Source organism: Scyliorhinus canicula, chromosome 9, assembly GCF_902713615.1.
Source record: "Scyliorhinus canicula chromosome 9, sScyCan1.1, whole genome shotgun sequence".
In the NCBI taxonomy this organism is placed as follows: Eukaryota; Metazoa; Chordata; class Chondrichthyes; order Carcharhiniformes; family Scyliorhinidae; genus Scyliorhinus; species Scyliorhinus canicula.
Genome location: NC_052154.1, coordinates 155,449,181 through 155,467,978, shown reverse-complemented (window position 1 = coordinate 155,467,978; position 18,798 = coordinate 155,449,181). Strand labels below are relative to the sequence as shown.

The 18,798-nt window shown below is 43.9% G+C and overlaps 1 protein-coding gene across 1 annotated transcript in view; it reads right to left on the bottom strand.

Annotated features, from left to right (window-relative positions):
• Positions 1-1,551: 1,551 nt before the first annotated feature.
• The window catches only part of rnf141 (ring finger protein 141), a 34,001-nt gene continuing 16,754 nt past the window's right edge, over positions 1,552-18,798 (bottom strand). Inside the window, exons 4-6 of the mRNA XM_038807988.1 lie at positions 18,327-18,499; positions 12,535-12,642; positions 1,552-4,420 (exon numbers count right to left, since the gene is read on the bottom strand). Coding sequence (XP_038663916.1) covers positions 4,270-4,420; positions 12,535-12,642; positions 18,327-18,499 — 432 coding nt within the window. The 3' untranslated portion in view covers positions 1,552-4,269. The remainder of the gene's footprint in view (positions 4,421-12,534; positions 12,643-18,326; positions 18,500-18,798) is intronic.

Here is an 18,798-nt window from a genome sequence, read left to right as displayed (position 1 = left end):
AGCGCCTATCTCATAGCGTGCGTTGACTGGACACTTACTTGTTGGTGCAGCTGCTAGGCAGGTCTCTGTCAAGGGTTGTTTCGAGCTGCTGAGAGACCCTGCCAAGAAGAACAAATTGAACTTGGGGACTCTATAGTCCCCAGGGGCTTCGCACCCTTTTGGGCGCACCCCGTACCTGGTTCCAATTGATTGGATCATGTTCCAATCAATTGGTTTGATTTCCCCAATACTGGAGCTGTTCCCTGATCGCTGGGCGGTTCCTAAGTGTCCGTTGGCCTTCCTTTGTTTTGGCTACCATTGGCGCCGAGGAGTCTGGCTTTGTCTCGATTATCTTAACTGTTGCTAATTGTTCCCGGGGATCGCTCATCAATATGTAGATGGTCGTCAGTTTCAGTGCTGTCTGGGTTTCTGCAAGTTCTAATATACAGGAAACTTTGCACCTGCTTGTTTTCCTGCGTTTGGCCATTTCTCCATATTGAACTTTGACCTAATCACCATTTAACTTAAATCCCAGGAACACAACCCTAGTTTGGATAATCAATGCTCACAATTTAACTCTTAAGAGAGCTTGAGTTATGATGCTGGTAATCTACGCACCAGTCTTTCCAAGTCAATAAATCAATTCTGATGGTGTGGTAGTGCCTGAAAGTACTCAATGTTCGCATGATCCCTGCAGTGCAGGAGGCCATTTGGCCCATCAAGTCTGTACTGACCCTCCAAAAGAGCACTCTACTTAGACCCACTCCCCTGCTCTGTCCCCATACATTGATCATAGCCAATTCACCTAACCCACAGATCTTTGGACTGTGAAAGGAAACCCACGCAGTGGGAGAACGTGCAAACTCCTGACAGTTACACAAGGCTAGAATCGAACCCAGATCCCTACAGCTGAGGCTTTACAGTGCCTATCAGTGGTGTAAACAGGGCTTTGTATGTAATCAGCACTGAGTGTATTGTGCTTGATAGGAATAGGTGATTTTAGACCTGCGGTTCCCAAGTTCTCCACCACTGGCATTTTCCTCACTAATATTTGGACCTGTTGTAAACTACTTTATAGAGACCGATTTCGGTCATAGAACATACAGTGCAGAAGGAGGCCATTCGGCCCATCGAGTCTGCACCGACCCACTTAAGCCCTCACTTCCACCCTATCCCCGTAACCCAATAACCCCTCCTAATCCTTTTTGGTCACTAATGGCAATTCATCATGGCCAATCCACCTAAACTGCGCGTCTTTGGACTGTGGGAGGAAACCGGAGCACCCGGAGGAAACTCACGCAGAGGGAGAACGCACAGGCAGTGAGCCAGCGGGGAATCGAACCTGGAACCCTGGCGCTGTGAAGCTTGTGCTATCCACTTGTGCTACCGTGCTGTCATTAGCCCATAACTTTATTATCCAGTCTCTAGCATTCCAACCAGCCACAATAGCTTCAAATCCCAGCACTAATATTTGAATGTCATAAATGGTTTAAAATGGCGAATATTCAATATTTATTTCTGACTTTCATGGGTAGCTAGGGATAATAGGCAAGATCACAAATGTCACCTTCATTAATGGTGAGAGCAGTTTATTTATAATAACATTTACACAGGAAAGTCTTCTTCCCCTCCCCGACCAACAACATCCACAGATAAAGACATACACTTAACAGACTGGAGGATTGCTCACAAGGTGAAAGTCTTGGGCTGTCATTTATATTCATCAGGATCTTAGCCATTTGCTAAGATCAGTGATTGTAGAATGATGGTGTGAACACTACTTCAGGAACATGGACAAAATGTTTTATTACACTCAATCAACAGTTAAAGTGAATTTAAAAAAATGATTTCACAAATAAAGAAAAGTATTACAATTTCTTCCTGCAAAAGAAGGGAAATTGCTGTACATCAATTCATCAACAAGTAGCTTATAGTCATAAAACTCATCAGTGTGCAATTAAAGTATTAATGATACAGGCACCACCTTGAAAACCCGTCAGCCTAACACATGGAGACTGGTGAAGGTCAAAGATTTTCATGGGGCTGCATTTTATGTGCCCCTGCCAAACATATGTTCAGTGGTGGGGGTAACGTCAAATAGAGTCCGTGCCCAAATCACCATCTTCACACTCACCCCCAGTATAGAAGCCTGCAATATTCAAATAAATAATCACGGGTCAATTGGGCTTGTTAACAAGCCAATTGACCCCAATAATAGTGCTGGTGTGGGCAGTCAGGCAGGACTGGGAAAGCCACTTGTATAATAAACATTTTTCAAAAAGGGCGTTGGGGGGGGGGGGGGGGCGGAATTACTATCAAGAGTTGTGCTTTGCAGGAGGGAGGGTGAATCTTGCCTAAGTAGATTCCTCCCCTTTTATCCTACCCATCTGCTCCATTAATCACACCACCCCAGTGCCTAACCTGCCCAAAACCCTCCCTGAAGAGCACCAACCTACCTGGCTTCACGATACATTGGGCTGCCTTCTTCTTCCATGTTGCAGTCCCAGGAGCGCCCACTAAGGCACGCTTGGCATTGCTGGGACTCATGGAGCTGCTGGCTAATCCGATTGGCCGGCAGCTCACAAGGGCAGAACCATCATCCCCAGTGAGGGGCAATCCCGTACTGTGTTATAACATCCCACAGTGTGTTACTGCTACTGGGTGGGCTGGCGTAGAGCAGAATGGCTCTATGCCATCTGTTTCTGGGGTAGGGTGGGGTGGAGTGGGCAGGGGGTAGGGTGAGGAGAGACAGGGATGAGCCATCTGCGCTCCACTCACCATTCTGGTATTCCAACCATGGATTTAGATTCTGCTTCCAACTGAGAATATTTGCAAATGAGTCCTAGTAAATGAGAAGATTGTACCAAGCAGGGGCACATATCTTGAGTGAGAAGATCCCAAATGAATTACACAAACTCTTTCAGGCATGCGCTAATTGAAACATTTCACTTGTTATGATGGCCACTATGACCCATGTGGCAGTATAATTTTAAACTCAGAATAATGAAGCAGTTGGTTTTGCTTTTTTTCTAGGAGATAAAATCCTCATCACAAACAGGGGAGTAAGGACCTGAAGCGTGAATATAACTGATAAATACTATAACCACAACAGAGTGGCTTGATATGGCACAACTACATCAGCTGAGTAACATGGCAACTCACCCCAAAAGTACTTCCCATTTCATGTTACTGAACATACTAGATGAGTCATGCAGCTCTGAAAAATTATAGGTTTTTATATCCTGCTCTCACATTTAGTTGTGAAAAACAAAGTATTCTCTGATTCTTAAAAAAGATAAACAATTTTTTTAAGGAGGAAGTGAAAGAGAAATCCTGTTGTAAAGAAGGAATCTTTTAAATGGATCATCTGATTGTGGAGAAAGCAACAGCAAATATAGATGTGATCAGTAATTTAGTCTGATTTGGCAGATTCTTTAAAGATATTTGAACAGTTGTGTGTTTTTTTTTTAAATAGATTCCCTCATGCAAAACATAAAGGGCTGAGGCATCTTTTTCCAAAAACATATTAAATAAGTATTCTCAGTAGTTCTTTTTTGTTGCAAATACAAGCTGGTTACAGGAGGTACAGACCGTGGTCTTAAATACTAAACCAAAACAGGTTATCTTTACAAGTTAGTCTTATTCTTTGTTAGTCTCATCACACTTAGTGTCCGCAATCCTCATTAATTACTATTTCCAAAATACAAATTTATTTGACAATGCACGCTTCTGAAAATCTAGGAACATCCTAAGAAAAGTACATACCATCAAATCACCCCGCTTACATTCTACACTGTTCACATTTTTTCAAGTAATTACAAACATAAATCAAATATTTAAATCTCACCAATAAACCAATAAAGAATAGTTCGGAAATAATATCACCAAACCTCCCTCTGGGGAGCAAACAGCTCAGGCACAAATATTGGGTTACAAGTTCTGCTTTTAAAGGCAAACGCTGCATTTCAACTCACGTGAAGTCTCACAAGCATTCATTCAAGTGCTCTCACTTAGTGCAGACTGCAGTGATAGCTACAGTGTCCGGAAGACTAAAACATAACGCAAACTTGACAAAGCATCAATTTCTGCATGGATTTATGCATACAAGAACACAAATTTTCAATCGGGCTTCAGTCTGCTTCAACTCATGATTGATCGCAAGGATAAAATCAAAAGTGATCCGATGTACACTGGGTCTCACTGCTCATAAAACTTGTTTAAAAAAATTATCCTCAAAGGCTAGGTTTAAGCAGTCTCCTTCAGTCAGAGGTGGACGAACTTCGACAAGTCTTAGGGCGTGTGGGGTTGCCCAGCTTCATCTGCCATTTTGAGAATGTAATTCGCCATGTCTTCTTCTGTAGGTGCATCAGACACAACCCAAGAATCGCCAGCTTCTTTCACTTGCAGTCGACAAATAGGACAATTCCGGTTGTGGTCGCTCCTGTCACAAAGAAATAAAACAAACATCTAGTTCAGGGGCTTAAAGAGCAAGGTTTTCACTCTCAGTCAGAAGGCAGTGTTGTAAAATGCCAATTCTTGTTGTTTCTGCATATCTTAGCTGACACTAAGTCCTGCTCATCCATCATGCCTGTGCTCACCAACATGCATTGACTCCTGGTCCATCAACACCACAATTCTAAAATTATACCTTCATGTTAAAACTCCTCATGGCTTCATTTGTTCCCATCTCTGTGACCTCCCCAAATTCTATAACCCTTTTAAATCTCTGCACTTCTCCAATTCTGGAAAAGAGCAAGGGAAAAAAACTACATTGCGGTCACTGCATCCAGAACGTGTACTTGAGCAAGACACCCTCCGTGTTCAAGTGAAGGCATGTATCCAGCAGAGGGCAGTAGAGCGAGGCTGCTGATTGGCTGTTGCGGGGAAAATTTGCATCAGTGCATTGCGGTCAATGCATCCAGAACATGTACCCGAGTAAGACACCCTCCGTGTTCAAGTGAAGGCAAGCATCCAGCAGAGGGCAGTAGAGCAGAGCTGCTGATTGGCTGTTGCGGGGAAAATTTGCATCAGTACATTGCGGTCACCGTATCTTGAAGGTGGTTTGTGGAGTGTTGTCAAGTGACAGTTAAACCACAAACACTAAGGATCCCAGCCGAGTAAAGATAAAGAGGGAGACTTGAGGGCAGGTAGAAGTAGAAAGAAGTTGAACCGTGACGTCACAGCCTGCAGATAAGTGATTGGCAAGTAGTTTTTCTTTTCCCTGAGGTGTTATCGTGCGGGGCGCAGTGGTTGCTGAGTGAGTGCTTGCTGAGAAGGGGAGTCAATTTTTAAAAAACTTACTGTTGGGAGTTTCCAGCTGAATCCGGTCGGAGTGAGGACAGAGTGACTGCTGGGTAAGTAGTAAAGATTTAAATTGTTTGCACAGGCCCATAACAGCTGTTTGCTGTTCTTGTGTGGGGCGCAGTGGTTGCTGGTTAAGTGTTTTATTTTTAACCTGTATTTAAGTTGGGCAGTTCCTAAACCCTAGACACTACATTTGTAGTGTCCCCCACCCTTCCACCTCCTTTAACCTATGCGGTAGAGTGAATAACAGGTAAGCTCTTTCTTTCTTTTTCCTTTTTTTTATCTAGAGGGGATGGCAGGGAAGGCAGTGCAATATTCCTCCTGCAGAATGTTTGAGGTGAGGGACGCCATCAGTGTCCCTGCTGATTTCACCTGTGGGAAGTGCACCCATTTCCAGCTCCTCAGAAGCCACATTAGGGAACTGGAGCTGGAGCTGGATGAACTTCAGATCATTCGGGAGGCAGAGGTGGTCATAGATAGTAGCTTCAGGGATGTCGTTACTCCGAAGAATCAAGATAGATGGGTGATGGTGAGAGGGGCTGGGAGGAAGCAGTCAGTGCAGGGATCCTCGGTGGTCGTTCCCCTCAGTAACAAGTATCCCGTTTTGGATACTGTTGAGGGGGACGACCTATGAGGGGTAAGCCACGGTGAACGGATCTCCAGCACTGAGTCCATCCCTGTGGCTCAGAAGGGAAGGAGGGAGAGCAGGAGAGCAATAGTTATTGGGGACTCGATAGTTAGAGGGACAGATAGACAGTTCTGTGGCAGCGAAAGAGACTCACGGATGGTATGTTGCCTCCCGGGTGCCAGGGTCTGGGACGTCTCGGACCATGTTTTCAGAATCCTTATGGGGGAGGGGGAACAGTCATAAGTCGAGGTACACATCGGTACCAATGACATAGGTAAGAGAAGGGACGGGGATTTAAATTTAGGGAGCTATGGTGGAAGCTGAGAGCCATGACAAACTATGTTGTCATCTCTGGTTTGTTGCCGGTGCCACGTGCTAGTGAGGTGAGGAACAGGGAGAGAGTGCAGATAAACACGTGGCTGCAGGGATGGTGTTGGAGGGAGGGTTTCAGGTACGTGGATAATTGGAGCACATTCTGGGGAAGGTGGAACCTGTACAGACAGGACGGTTTGCACCTGAACCAGAGGGGCACCAATATCCTGGGAGGGAAATTTGCTATGGCTCTTCGGCGGGGGGGGGGGGGTAAACTAATTTGTCAGGGGGCTGGGAAAACGAGCTGTAGTCCAGAAGCCAATGCTGAGAGTAGTGAGGTACTGAGGAGGGTATCAAGGTCGCAGGAGTGTGCCGGCAGACAGAAAGGTGGGTTGAAGTAGTGTCTACTTCAATGCAAGGAGCATCCGGAATAAGGTAGGTGAACTTGGAGCGTGGATTGGTACTTGGGACTACGATGTTGTGGCCATTACAGAGACATGGTTAGAACAGGGACAGGAATGGTTGTTGGAAGTTCCAGGGTATAGATGTTTCAGTAAGAGTAGGGAAGGTGGGAAAAGAGGTGGAGGAGTAGCATTTTTAATCAAGGATAGTTTAACGGCTGCAGAAAGGCAGTTCGAAGAGGATCTGCCTACTGAGGTAATATGGGCCGAAGTTAGAAATAGGAAAGGAACGGTCACATTGTTAGGAGTTTTCTATAGGCCCCCAAATAGTAATAGGGATGTGGAGGAAGAAATTGCAAAACAGATTATGGATAGGTGTGGAGGTCTCAGGGTAGTTGTCATGGGTGACTTTAACTTTCCAAATATTGATTGGAACCTCTAACGGTCGAACAGTTCGGATGGGGCAGTTTTTGTACAGTGTGTGCAGGAGGGTTTCCTGACACAATATGTGGATAGGCCCACAAGAGGGGGGCCACATTGGATTTGATACTGGGTAATGAACCGGGCCAAGTGTTAGATTTGTTTGTGGGAGAGCACTTTGGAGATAGTAACCACAATTCGGTGTCTTTCATTATTGCAATGGAGAGGTATAGGGCCATATGGCAGGGCAAGTTTTATAATTGGGGGAGGGGTAATTATGATGCGATTAGGCAAGAATTAGGGAGCATAAGATGGGAACAGAAACTGTCAGGGAAAGGCACAAATGAAAAGTGGAGCTTGTTCAAGGAACAAATACTGCGTGTCCTTGATAGGTATGTCCCTGTCAGGCAGGGAGGAAATGGCATGCGAGGGAACCATGGTTCACAAAAGAGGTTGAATGTCTTGTCAAGAGGAAAAAGGAAGAGTATGTAAGGATGAGAAAACAAGGTTCAGTTGGGTCGCTTGAGGATTACAAGGTAGCAAGGAATGAGCTGAAAAAAAAGGGCTTAGGAGAGCTAGAAGGGGGCATGAGATTCCTTGGCGGGTCGGATCAAGAAAAACCCCAAGGCTTTTTACTCTTATGTGAGAAATAAAAGAATGACCAGGGTGAGGGTAGGGCCAGTCAAGGACAGTAGTGGGAACTTGTGCATGGAGTCAGAATAGAAGAGGTGTTGAATGAATACTTTTCTTCAGTGTTCACCAAGGAAAGGGGTCATGTTTTTGAGGATGAGTGTGTGATACAAGCAGGTAGGCTGGAGGATTTAGATGTTCTGAGGAAGGATGTATTAGCAATTTTGAAAAACCGGAGGGTCGACAAGTCCCCTGGGCCAGATGGGATATATCCAAGGATTCTTTGGGAGGCAAGGGATGAGATTGCAGAGCCTTTGGCTTTGATCTTTGGGTCCTCACTGTCAACGGGGATAGTGCCAGAGGACTGGAGAGTGGCGAATGTTGTTCTTCTGTTCAAGAAAGGGAACAGGAATGACCCTGGTAATTATAGGCCAGTTAGTCTTACTTTGGTGGTCGATAAGTTAATGGAAAAGGTCCTGAAGGATAGGATTTATGACCATTTGGAAAGATGCAGCTTAATCCGGGATAGTCAACACGGATTTGTGAAGGGCAAGTCTTGCCTCACAAATTTGACTGAATTATTTGAGGAGGTAACTAAGTGTGTAGATGAAGGTAGAGCAGTTGATGCCGTATACATGGATTTTAGTGAGACGTTTGATAAGGTTCCCCATGGTCGGCTCATGAAGAAAGTAAGGAGGTGTGGGATAGAGGGAAATTTGGCCAATTGGATAAGTAATTGGCTATCACATAGAAGACAGAGGGTGGTGGTGGATGGAAAATTTTCAGACTGGAGACCAGTTACCAGTGGTGTACCACAGGGATCAGTGCTGGGTCCTCTGCTATTTGTGATTTTTATCAATGACTTGGAGGAGGGGGCTGAAGGGTGGGTTAGTAAATTTGCTGATGACACCAAGATTGGTGGAGTAGTGGATGAGGTGGAGGGCTGTTGTAGGCTGCAAAGAGATATTGATAGGATGCAGAGCTGGGCCGAAAAATGGATGATGGAGTTTAACCCTGATAAGTGCGAGGTGATTCATTTTGGTAGAAAAAATTTGAATGCGAATTACAGGGTCAACGGCAGGGTTCTGTGGAATGTGGAGGAACAGAGAGATCTTGGGGTTCATGTCCACCGATCTCTGAAGGTTGCCACTCAAGTGGATAGAGCCGTGAAGAAGGCTTATAGTGTGTTAGTGTTTATTAACAGGGGGCTTGAGTTTAAGAACCACGGGGTTATGCTGCAACTATACATGACCCTGGTGAGACCACATTTGGAGTATTGTGTGCAGTTCTGGTCACCTCATTATAGGAAGGATGTGGAAGCATTGGAAAGGGTGCAAAGGAGATTTACCAGGATGCTGCCTGGTTTGTAGGGTAGGTCTTATGAGGAAAGGTTGAGGGAGCTAGGGCTTTTCTCTTTGGAGCGGAGGAGGATGAGAGGCGACTTAATACAGGTTTATAAGATGATGAGGGGGATAGATAGAATGGACGTTCAGAGACTATTTCCTCAGGTGGATGTAGCTGTTACAAGGGGGCATAACTATAAGATTCAGGGTGGGAGATATAGGAGGGATATCCGAGGTAGGTTCTTTACTCAGAGAGTGGTTAGGGTGTGGAATGGACTGCCTGCTGTGATAGTGGAGTCGGACATTTTAGGAACTTTCAAGCGGTTATTGGATAGGCACATGGAGCACACCAGAATGACAGGGAGTGGGATAGCGTGATCTTGGTTTCGGACAATGCTCGGCACAACATCGAGGGCTGAAGAGCCTGTTCTGTGCTGTACTGTGCTATGTTCTTTGTTTTAATAGTCTAAAGTACAGCTTCTGAATTAGAAGTGGCCTAACCTCAATAGAATGAGGGGGGGGGGGGGGGGGGGGGGGGGGGGATCTATTCCAGGTGAAAATAAACTGTGATGGAACAATGGGTGATTGTTAAGGAGATGTTTATGATCGGGCAAAGTACACTCCCAACAGGGGCAAAATGTAGGAAAAACTGAAACCAAGCCTCCCTGGATGAAGAGGGAGATGGAGAATATGGTTATGATGCATGTCAGATAAAATTTTCCAAGTGAGAACTTTGTAAGTACAGAGGAGAAGAGAAGAGGAGAATAAAACAAACAGAGAATATGAGAATAAAATGACAGTTAATATAATAAGGAACTCAAATATTTTCCACTGACATGTAAATAATAAGCAGGCAGTAAAAGACAAGGTGGGACTTCTTAAGGACAAGGAGCTTGAAATATGTTCAGAGGCAAAGAGCATGAGTAGAATACTCATCTTTGTATCAGTGTTTACTAAGGCAGAGGATGCTGACAAAATATCAGTAAAAGCGTAGCTTGCAGAGGGATGGATGGAGTGAAAATTAATAATGGTAGTTATGATATTCCACAGGGTCAGTGCTGGGACGACAGTTTTTTGATATTTGTAAATGACTTTGATATTAGAATTTTGAGTAAAATTTCAAATTTGATGAAGGCACCAAACTTAGGAGAGTGAGGATACCAAGTGACTGCAGCAAGGATATAGAAAGGCTAGCAGAATGGGCAGATACTAGGCAGATGAAATTCAATACAGATAAACGTGAGGTGGTGTATTTTGACAAAAAAAAGTATGGGAGAGGCAGTATAGACGTGATGGCACAGTTCTACAAAATGTGCAGGGACAGAGGGGACTTGAGGTACTTGTTCTTTTAAATTCATTTACGTAATGTGGGCGTCGCAGGTTAGGCCAGTATTTATTGCCCAGTCCTAGTTGCCCTTGAGAAGGTGGTGGTGATCCATCTTGTTGAACCGCTGCAGTCCCTGTAGTGCAGGTACACCCACAGTGCTGTTAGGGAGGGAGGTCCAGGATATTGAGCCAACAACATTGAAGGAACAGCGATATATTTCCAAGTCAAGATGGTGAGTGGCTTGGTGGTGTTCCTAGCTATCTACTGCCCTTGTCCTTCTGGATGGTAGTGGTCGTGGGTTTGGAAGGTGCTGCCTAAGAAACCTTGTAGGATGGTAAACACGGCTGCCACTGTTTGTCAGTGGCGGAGGGAGTGAATGATTTTGGAAGGGGTAGCAATTAAGTGGGCTGCTTTCAACTGGATGAGCTTCTTCATTGTTGTGGGGAAGACCTATGAAGATGGCAGGACACATTGAGAGAATAGTTAGCAAAATGTTCGGTATTTTAGGCTACATAGAGGTATTGAGTGCAATAGCCAAGTCGTTATGCTGAGTATATAGCTGTGGTTAGACCACAACTAGGGTAGGTGTCAGTTCTGGTCACCAAATGTTAGGAAGGATGTTAAGGCCCTTGAGAGAATGCAGAGATTTACCAGAATGATTCTAAGGATGAGTAATTTTAGCTGCAAGGTTAGATAGGAGAAGTTACGTTGTTCTCCTTGGAGCAAAGAAGTTGAGGAGAGATCTGCTGGAGGTGCACAAGATTATAACTGGTTTAAGATAAAGTAGACAAAGAAAAATTGTACCTGTTATCTGATGGTACAAGGTCCAGGGGACACAGATTAAAAATGTTGGGCAGAGATACAGGGAGGATATGAGGTAGTAGTGAGTAGTAATGATGTGGACCTTTCTGCCTACTCGGTGGTGAAAGCAGATATGGTCAATGATTTCAAAGGAATTTATGGGCACTTGAGCGAAATAAAGTTGCAGAGCTACAGGAATAGAGTGGGGGGAATGGAGCTGACTACATTGCTCCACAGAGGGGTGTCATGGACTGAAAGGGGCGAATGGCCTCCTATACTGAAATAACTGTATGACCCTGCAAGAGGCCAAGCATTTAGTCACCTGACCTAATACCTCTTTTAGTGCAGTGTCAATTTTTGTTTGACTAGGCTTTTGTGAGATGGCTCAAAACATTTGACTATATTAAAGGCGCTATAAAATGCAAGTTGCGTTATTGAATCACTTGCCTTAATTACTGTCATGACATGATGCAAGATCTGCCGAGGGGCTGGGTGTAACTGGAGAGATGGAAGGAAAAACCTCACAGGAAATGAATGAGGGATACACATCTGAAATAGGCAGCTGCTGCGCACTCATTCTGAAGAGGAAGATGGGGAGCCATTTGTGGAAACATGAAAGAGCTGCTAGAAGCTGCAAAAAGTAATTGCAGGGGAAGGACAGGGAAGTGATTCCAACCTCCCACAGTTAAATTTTATGATTCAATGAAAACAAGCCCAGCCAGAAGGGAGGGAGGAAACTACAAGCAGTTCCAGAGGGTGTTAATGATTACTTACATCAACATCCAAGAAAGGCTGAACAATTTCCTCCTGTGCAAAATTTTCTATGTTTCTAATTTACTGGGACATGCATTGTATCAGGTTTAGCATTTATCTGAAAAGGGGGTTGGTTCCACAATCAGTGTTTGTACACGCATTCTATTAGTTCATCTATACATCAGAATATTCAAGTATTATCAAAACAGTAAATAATGAACAACTCTTACACATCAGTTCATTTAATTACCCAAAAGTGAGATTACATCAATTAGGTAAAAATGAACAGAAAAGGGGTCAAGAAAGGATTTTCATTCTGCCAACATGCAAAACCTTTGAACTCTCTTCCCAACAGCACAGGGTGATTGTGGCAGTTCAACAAAGTGACTCACCACAACCTTCTCAATGGGCAATGATGGCCACACCATAAGGATAGGAGGGGAGTGGGGGTGGGGAATAGGTCAAATTAGAATTGTTTAATATTCACAGGGCATAGCACAGGACATCTATTATTAATTAGCTTAGATTACAGTAGTTTACAGCACAGAAGGTTGCCATTTGGCCCATTGTGTTTGTGCTAATTTAGCTGAATTTTAATGACAGTCAGCTATATATATGGAAGATGAACAGACTTACCACTTATCAATACACTTCTGACAGAAACTGTGGGTGCAGGGCAAGATGAGGTCAGCTCGACCATCCATACAGATACAACATTCTTCCTCATCAGTCATCTCCTTAATCCTACAGAATGCAGGAAATAACGTTCGGTTCACATCTGATCAAACACAAACTTCACAAACATTTTAACCTTTTATTTTTAAAAATTTGGGCTGTGGATGGTGTCCCTATTGTCCAACACACGGCTGTCCAAATGACAGCCTGTGGGTACCACATAGCCCTTAAATCCCACATTCATTTGGCTTGCTGCTGTATCCTTTTTGTATTCTGTGGGGCTGCATGTTTACAACGATTGGTTTCCCTCAGTGAGTTTACAATATTTGGTTGGAGCTTGCTAAATGACAGTTAATGTACTTGCTATTCATTTTAACACAATACTGGACAAGGTGGATGGCATGGAGGCACAATGGGCCATATGCTGGCAAAATGGGTGGCACGGTGGTTAGCACGGTTGCTTCACAGCGCCAGGGTTCAATTCCAGCCTTGGGTGATTGTCGGTGTGGAGTTTCCACATTCTCCCCATGTCTGCATGGGTTTCCTCTGGGTGTTCCGGTTTCCTCCCACAGTCCAAAGATGTGCAGGTTAGGTGGACTGGTCATGCTAAATTGCCCCTTAGTGTCCAGGGATGGGCAGGTTAGGTTCCGGGACAGTGTGTGGTGGGCGGCGAGTGGGCCTGGGTAGGGTGATCTTTCGGAGGGTCAGTGCAGACTCGATAGACCGAATGGTATCCTTCTGCACTGTGGGGATTCTATGATCAGAACAAGATAGTCACCGATCCTGACACCAGATCACTATCCTTGTGGAGATTGATCACTCTCCCCGTGTCCGAGTGGGTCTCACCCCCACAACCCAAACGATGTGCAGGGTAGCTGGACTGGCCACGCTAAATTGCCTCTTAATTGGGATTTTTTTTTAAAAAAAGAACAAAGTAGTCCCGAATAAATCCAATTGGTCATTCAGGAAGAACTGCTGCATAGAAGGTGTGGTGAGAATGTGGAACTCTCTTCCATAGGGAGTGATTGAGGGAATAGCATAGACACATTTATGGTGAGGCTAGAAAATCATGAGGGGGAGAAAGAAATAGAAGGATATGCTAATTTGGGGTTGGAGGAGGGGGGGGGGGGGGGGGGGGGGGGGGGAGTTGGCGGCGGCGTTGTTTAAGAGGGTTGTGAGGAGGCTGGTGTGACATAGACCAATGGTCTGTTTCTGTGCTGTACATTATTAATCAATGAACAGTACACTATCCATTAACTGAAAAAGTTACATTGTGTGATCTTCCTTGGGTTCGCTGTGTACATGTAGCTTTCTCTTGGGAGTTGTTTATCGGATCCCATGATAGTACTATTTTTATCTGCGGATTATGGTGCTGTATTGATAAGTTTCTTTAGGCTTCGGATATCACTGCTGCCTTCAGTAAGTCACTCCATGTCCCACCACGTGCTGAATTTCTCAGCAATCTATTACAACAAATAAGCATTTGGTTTCAACTTTCCAAGTATTTATTATGTACATTATGTTCTGCACCACTTTTTAATGCCATACCCTTGAAGCAAAAGAGCACCCAGAATATTTTTGGTGCTGAAAGCTGTTGCCCAACTTAGTTTATTAAAAGGATCTCATGTTAATATGTAGATTATGCTCTGCATTACTTTCTATGCGACATCTGTGCTGCAAAAGAATACCCAGAATATTTTTGATGCTGAAGGTGTTGCTCAATTTGAAGTTTATTAAAAAAATGATTATTTAAATAGACATGCTTCAGTTCTGAAGGACAATATGGTCTACACAATTATGTAAATACATGCCATATGCTGATCAAACGTACTGTGCAAGGCATACACATATTTAACACATTAACTAAAAAGCCAACTAAATCCAAATAAAATTACTACGCTTCTGATAATCTAGGATAATGAACGGTATTAATTCTAGGCTTGGCCAGATAATCCAATATCTGTGCTGTCACTGGACATTTAAGGTTCACTGTCAAACTTTAATTTGAGCTACAGTGTAAATATTCGTTGGCAGTGCGAATACTTTAAATGTAGCAAATGTAGCTCATTTCTGGAATTCTAAGATAATATCTGCAATAGGCAGGGCATTACCATTCGTCACTCAGGGTAGATCAGATACGTATACAAGTATTGTAAAGTGTTCCAGAAAGCTAACTACATCAAACCTAGGGAGGGAGCCATGCAACCGCCATGTAATGGGAGAGAGAGAAATGAGGTCACATTACAACCAGTATACCTGGGGTGGAATTGGTTATTGATGAAAGCTGCTTGCTGACAATTTCAAGAGATTGTGAGAGAGAGCTTGCTCAACCAATCATGGAATTGTTCTTATCAGTCTATCCCTAATTAAAGAATTTACTGTCACTCTCCTAGTCTCTTTTCCCCACAGGCAAGTCCTTGTTTATGGTGCTGTTCTTGATTAACCTCCCTCGTACCGCTGTCCTCGTCAGCATTGTAGCTGTGGAGAATTGCTTGTACAGAGTCCCAGAGGCCATTTAAACACAAACAAGTCAGTGTGTTCATTGTAGACTTGTTTTCATACACGCCTTCTCTCTCTGGAAGGAATATCTTTTTAAAATTGGGCAGCCTTGTGTAATGTTTCTGACACCATCTTGTGGTGAGAAAACCACATGAGAGATCTCAATGTAGAGGACAAGCTACTGTGTTGTCACATAAAAACAATGTTGAATACATTATGACTTAGAGAAGTGACTGACAATACCTCCTTTGTAACCTTCACTCGGCCAAATTGACATGCAAAAATGTTAGTCTTATATTGCTGCATTTTAATCAAGCACTGCAGACCCAACTGTGTGAAGTATTTTTACAATAACCTTTGTATGTTTCATCAATAGGGTTTACTTGCACAAGATCGACCAAAAGCTATTCAGAAAAAGGGAGGCAGCAAAAAATTTCCAATTATCAACAAAAACAAACTTGTCACAAATCAAAGTCCTAAAGGGCTTCTGAACCTAGGAAATTCTTACTGATGCCAGGGGCAGGATTCTCCGTCCCGCCGCGGCACATTTCTGCCCCGACCAGCCGGTGGGATTCTCCGTTACGCCAGCCGGTCAATGGGATTTCCCATCGTGGGGCAGCCCCACGCGGTCGGGAAACCCCCCAGGCGCCAGCATAACGGAGAATCCCACCCCAGGTGCTTTTACCAGTGCAGAGAGATGTGTTGGTTGAGGGCAGGTAGGAGCTGATGGGAAGAAGACCAAGGAATGAAGGGTCTTTAAAGCTATGAAATATTTCGATAAGAGTGGATGTGAAGAGATTCTTTCCTCATAGGGAAAAGCAAAATAGAAGCCATCAAAATAAGGTAGTCATTGAGAAATCTATTAAGGAATTAATCGGAAACCTCTTCACCCAAGAGCGGTAAGAATGTGGTACATGTGGCACTGGGAGTGGGAGAAGCTAATAGAATAGATGCATTCATGAGCCAATTGACACCCATTATCCACAATTTAGTGGTGGTTCAGGGATTAAATAGAAGCCACACAAATTTCCCTTACCTCCTGAAGCCCCCCCCCCCCCCCCCCCCCCCCACCCCCCCAAGCAATCCTGGACCTCTGGTCGGTGCATTGCAACTGCCATCGCTCCCAGTGGCACTGATGACAATGAGGAACTGGTGGACTTTGATTTGCCAACAGTTCTGAGCAAGCGGCATTTCCGCTGCTGGGATCCTCAACCCCAGGGTAGGTCCGACATGGCCACTAAAGTACCTGAAAGACACTTAATAGTTTAGCCTCCTCCATGGAACTGATGGTGAAGGGGTTTTGAAATGGTGCACTAACTTCATGATTGCTTCTAAACACCCTCGCTGGCGAAGAGAAGGTATTCCTTTTACTAGTGAAATGTCAAATTTCTCCATAGAAAGCTTTATTTATTTTTCTATTCGTTCATGGGGATGTGGGGTTCCTGGGTAAGCATTTATTGCCCATCCCTGGGGAAATTTAAAGAGTCAACCACATTGCTGTAGGTCTGGAGTCGCATGTAGGCCAGACCAGGCAAGGATGACAGATTTCCTTCCCTAAAGGACATTAGTGAACCAGATAGGTTTTTACAACAATTAACTATGGTTTCACGGTCATCTTTTAATTTTAGTCTTTTAATTCCAGATTTTATTGAATTCAAATTTCACCACCTGCCTTGGTGGGATTCGAACCTGGGTCCCCAGAGCATATCCCAAGTCTCTGGATTATTAGTCCAGTGACAATACCACTATGCCACTGGCTCCCCTTACAGACAGAACTTTTAAAATTTATTTATATCAATATTGTATTTTGTCCCTAAATCCAATCATTTATTTTGTTGTGTGAAAAATTAAATAAAAAGTGAAGGGATTCAGTATTTCTAACTTCTAGGACTGCAGTCTGTGTGAGACGGTCGATAGGTTAATCAGGAAAACAGATGAGAGCTTGAGGAAAAAAAAAATTGCAGAACTGTGGAGATGAATCAGGGCATTGGGGCTGATTGCCCTGCAGAGAGCCAGAATGGACTGAACAGGCAAATGGCCTGTGCCCTTGCCGCAAAGGCTCTATGACTTCAATGTGATTGACCGTCTATCCTGTTTGGAAGCGTAGAATGGTTTCAGCACTGAAGGTCATTCAGCCTGCCAAACCTGTCCTGTTCTATGCAACAGCAATTTAGTTAGTCCCAATCCCCTGGAGCCTTACAAATATTTTCCCTTCAGATGCTATTCCAATTTCCCTTTGAAAGCCTAACATCACTGCAGCTGCTGCGCATCTTCAAATTCCCTTGACACCAGATTTAAACTCTAGCACAAGAATTAGGAACAGGAGAAATATACAAGACCCTCAAGCCTCCTCTGCCATTCATTAAGATCACGGCTGATCCACATGAACTTCATTATTCTTCCCTGCCCCCCGTGGTCCTTTGATTTGTTTTTTGCACAAATAATTATCGATCTCAGATGTGAATATAGTTAGTGACCAAGAATCCATAACTTTCTCCAGTAGAGAATTATCTCTTCACCACAGGTTTAAACAGACAACCTCCATCCTGAGATTATGACCTTAGTTATAGGCTCCCCAGCTAGAGGAAATAGCCTCTCAGTATCTAATTTGTCAAACTCTCAAAGAACATATTACTTTCTTTCCACTAATATCAGTGAAAGATGAGTAACATGCAGGAAAAATAAAACTTCCTGTGCTTTTTCCCTTTTTGCTATCTGCTCCATCATCTGTTTTCCAGCCTTCCTTTTGTTAGTCTCAGCCTCGTCCTCTCCATCCTAGAAATCTGGTCCGACCACAAGGAAGGATAAAAGCAGTGTTGTTGTGGGAACAACACTGCCTCTCAATGGTCTGCCAGTTCACATGTGCCATCCTGATTTGATTATATGTATCGGTTGTTCTTTCATTGCCGCTGGGCTAACCCAGTGGCACTGTGGAAGAACCTTCACTACGAGGATTGCAACCATTCAAAAAGGCTGTCCACTACCATCTTCTCAAAAGCCAACTGAAAATGGGCAATAAAGGCCAGTCTTGCCAGTGTTCATCACGTGCCCTGAATGTTTCATTTTTAAATAGCTCATGGAAGAAAATACATTTTGAAATACTGTTGCGTAAAGAAAATACACAAAATCCTTTTCAAAACTAGCTATCCTAATAAGGCACCAGATGTACATGTGACTTTTGGAAGCAGTGAAGAACAGATCAACAAGCCATGAAATTAATATTACATCTCAGTACTTCATTAATGTTCACTCACTTGCCCAGCCAGATACTGGCCTGACAGGATGATCCATCTGCTGCCGTCCCTTCACAGATGCTGCTCTGGGTAAGAACCCCACCTGCCTGCATGGTGATCTCCCGATATAGCTGAGTGAATTGATAGAGATTTAGAATCCTAGAGGCATCAATATTTCCAGTTGTCTTGTTTATCTGTCAAAAAATATTCACCATATGATTGAATACAGCAGAATGCATACAGCACACACAAAAGCAATAACAATGTGTATTTATATAGTGCCTTTAATCTACTGAATCCTTCCAATGTGCTTCACAGGAGCATCATCAGACAAAATTTGAAGACCAAAAGCTTGGTCAAAAAAACACCTTGCAGAAGGAGAGAGAAGTAGAGGGAGGGGGTGTTTTAGGGAGGGAAGTCCAAAGGTTAAGGCAAGCAGTTGAAGGCCACCAATGATCGGCTGTAGAGAGCATTGGGTGATGCACAAGAGGAC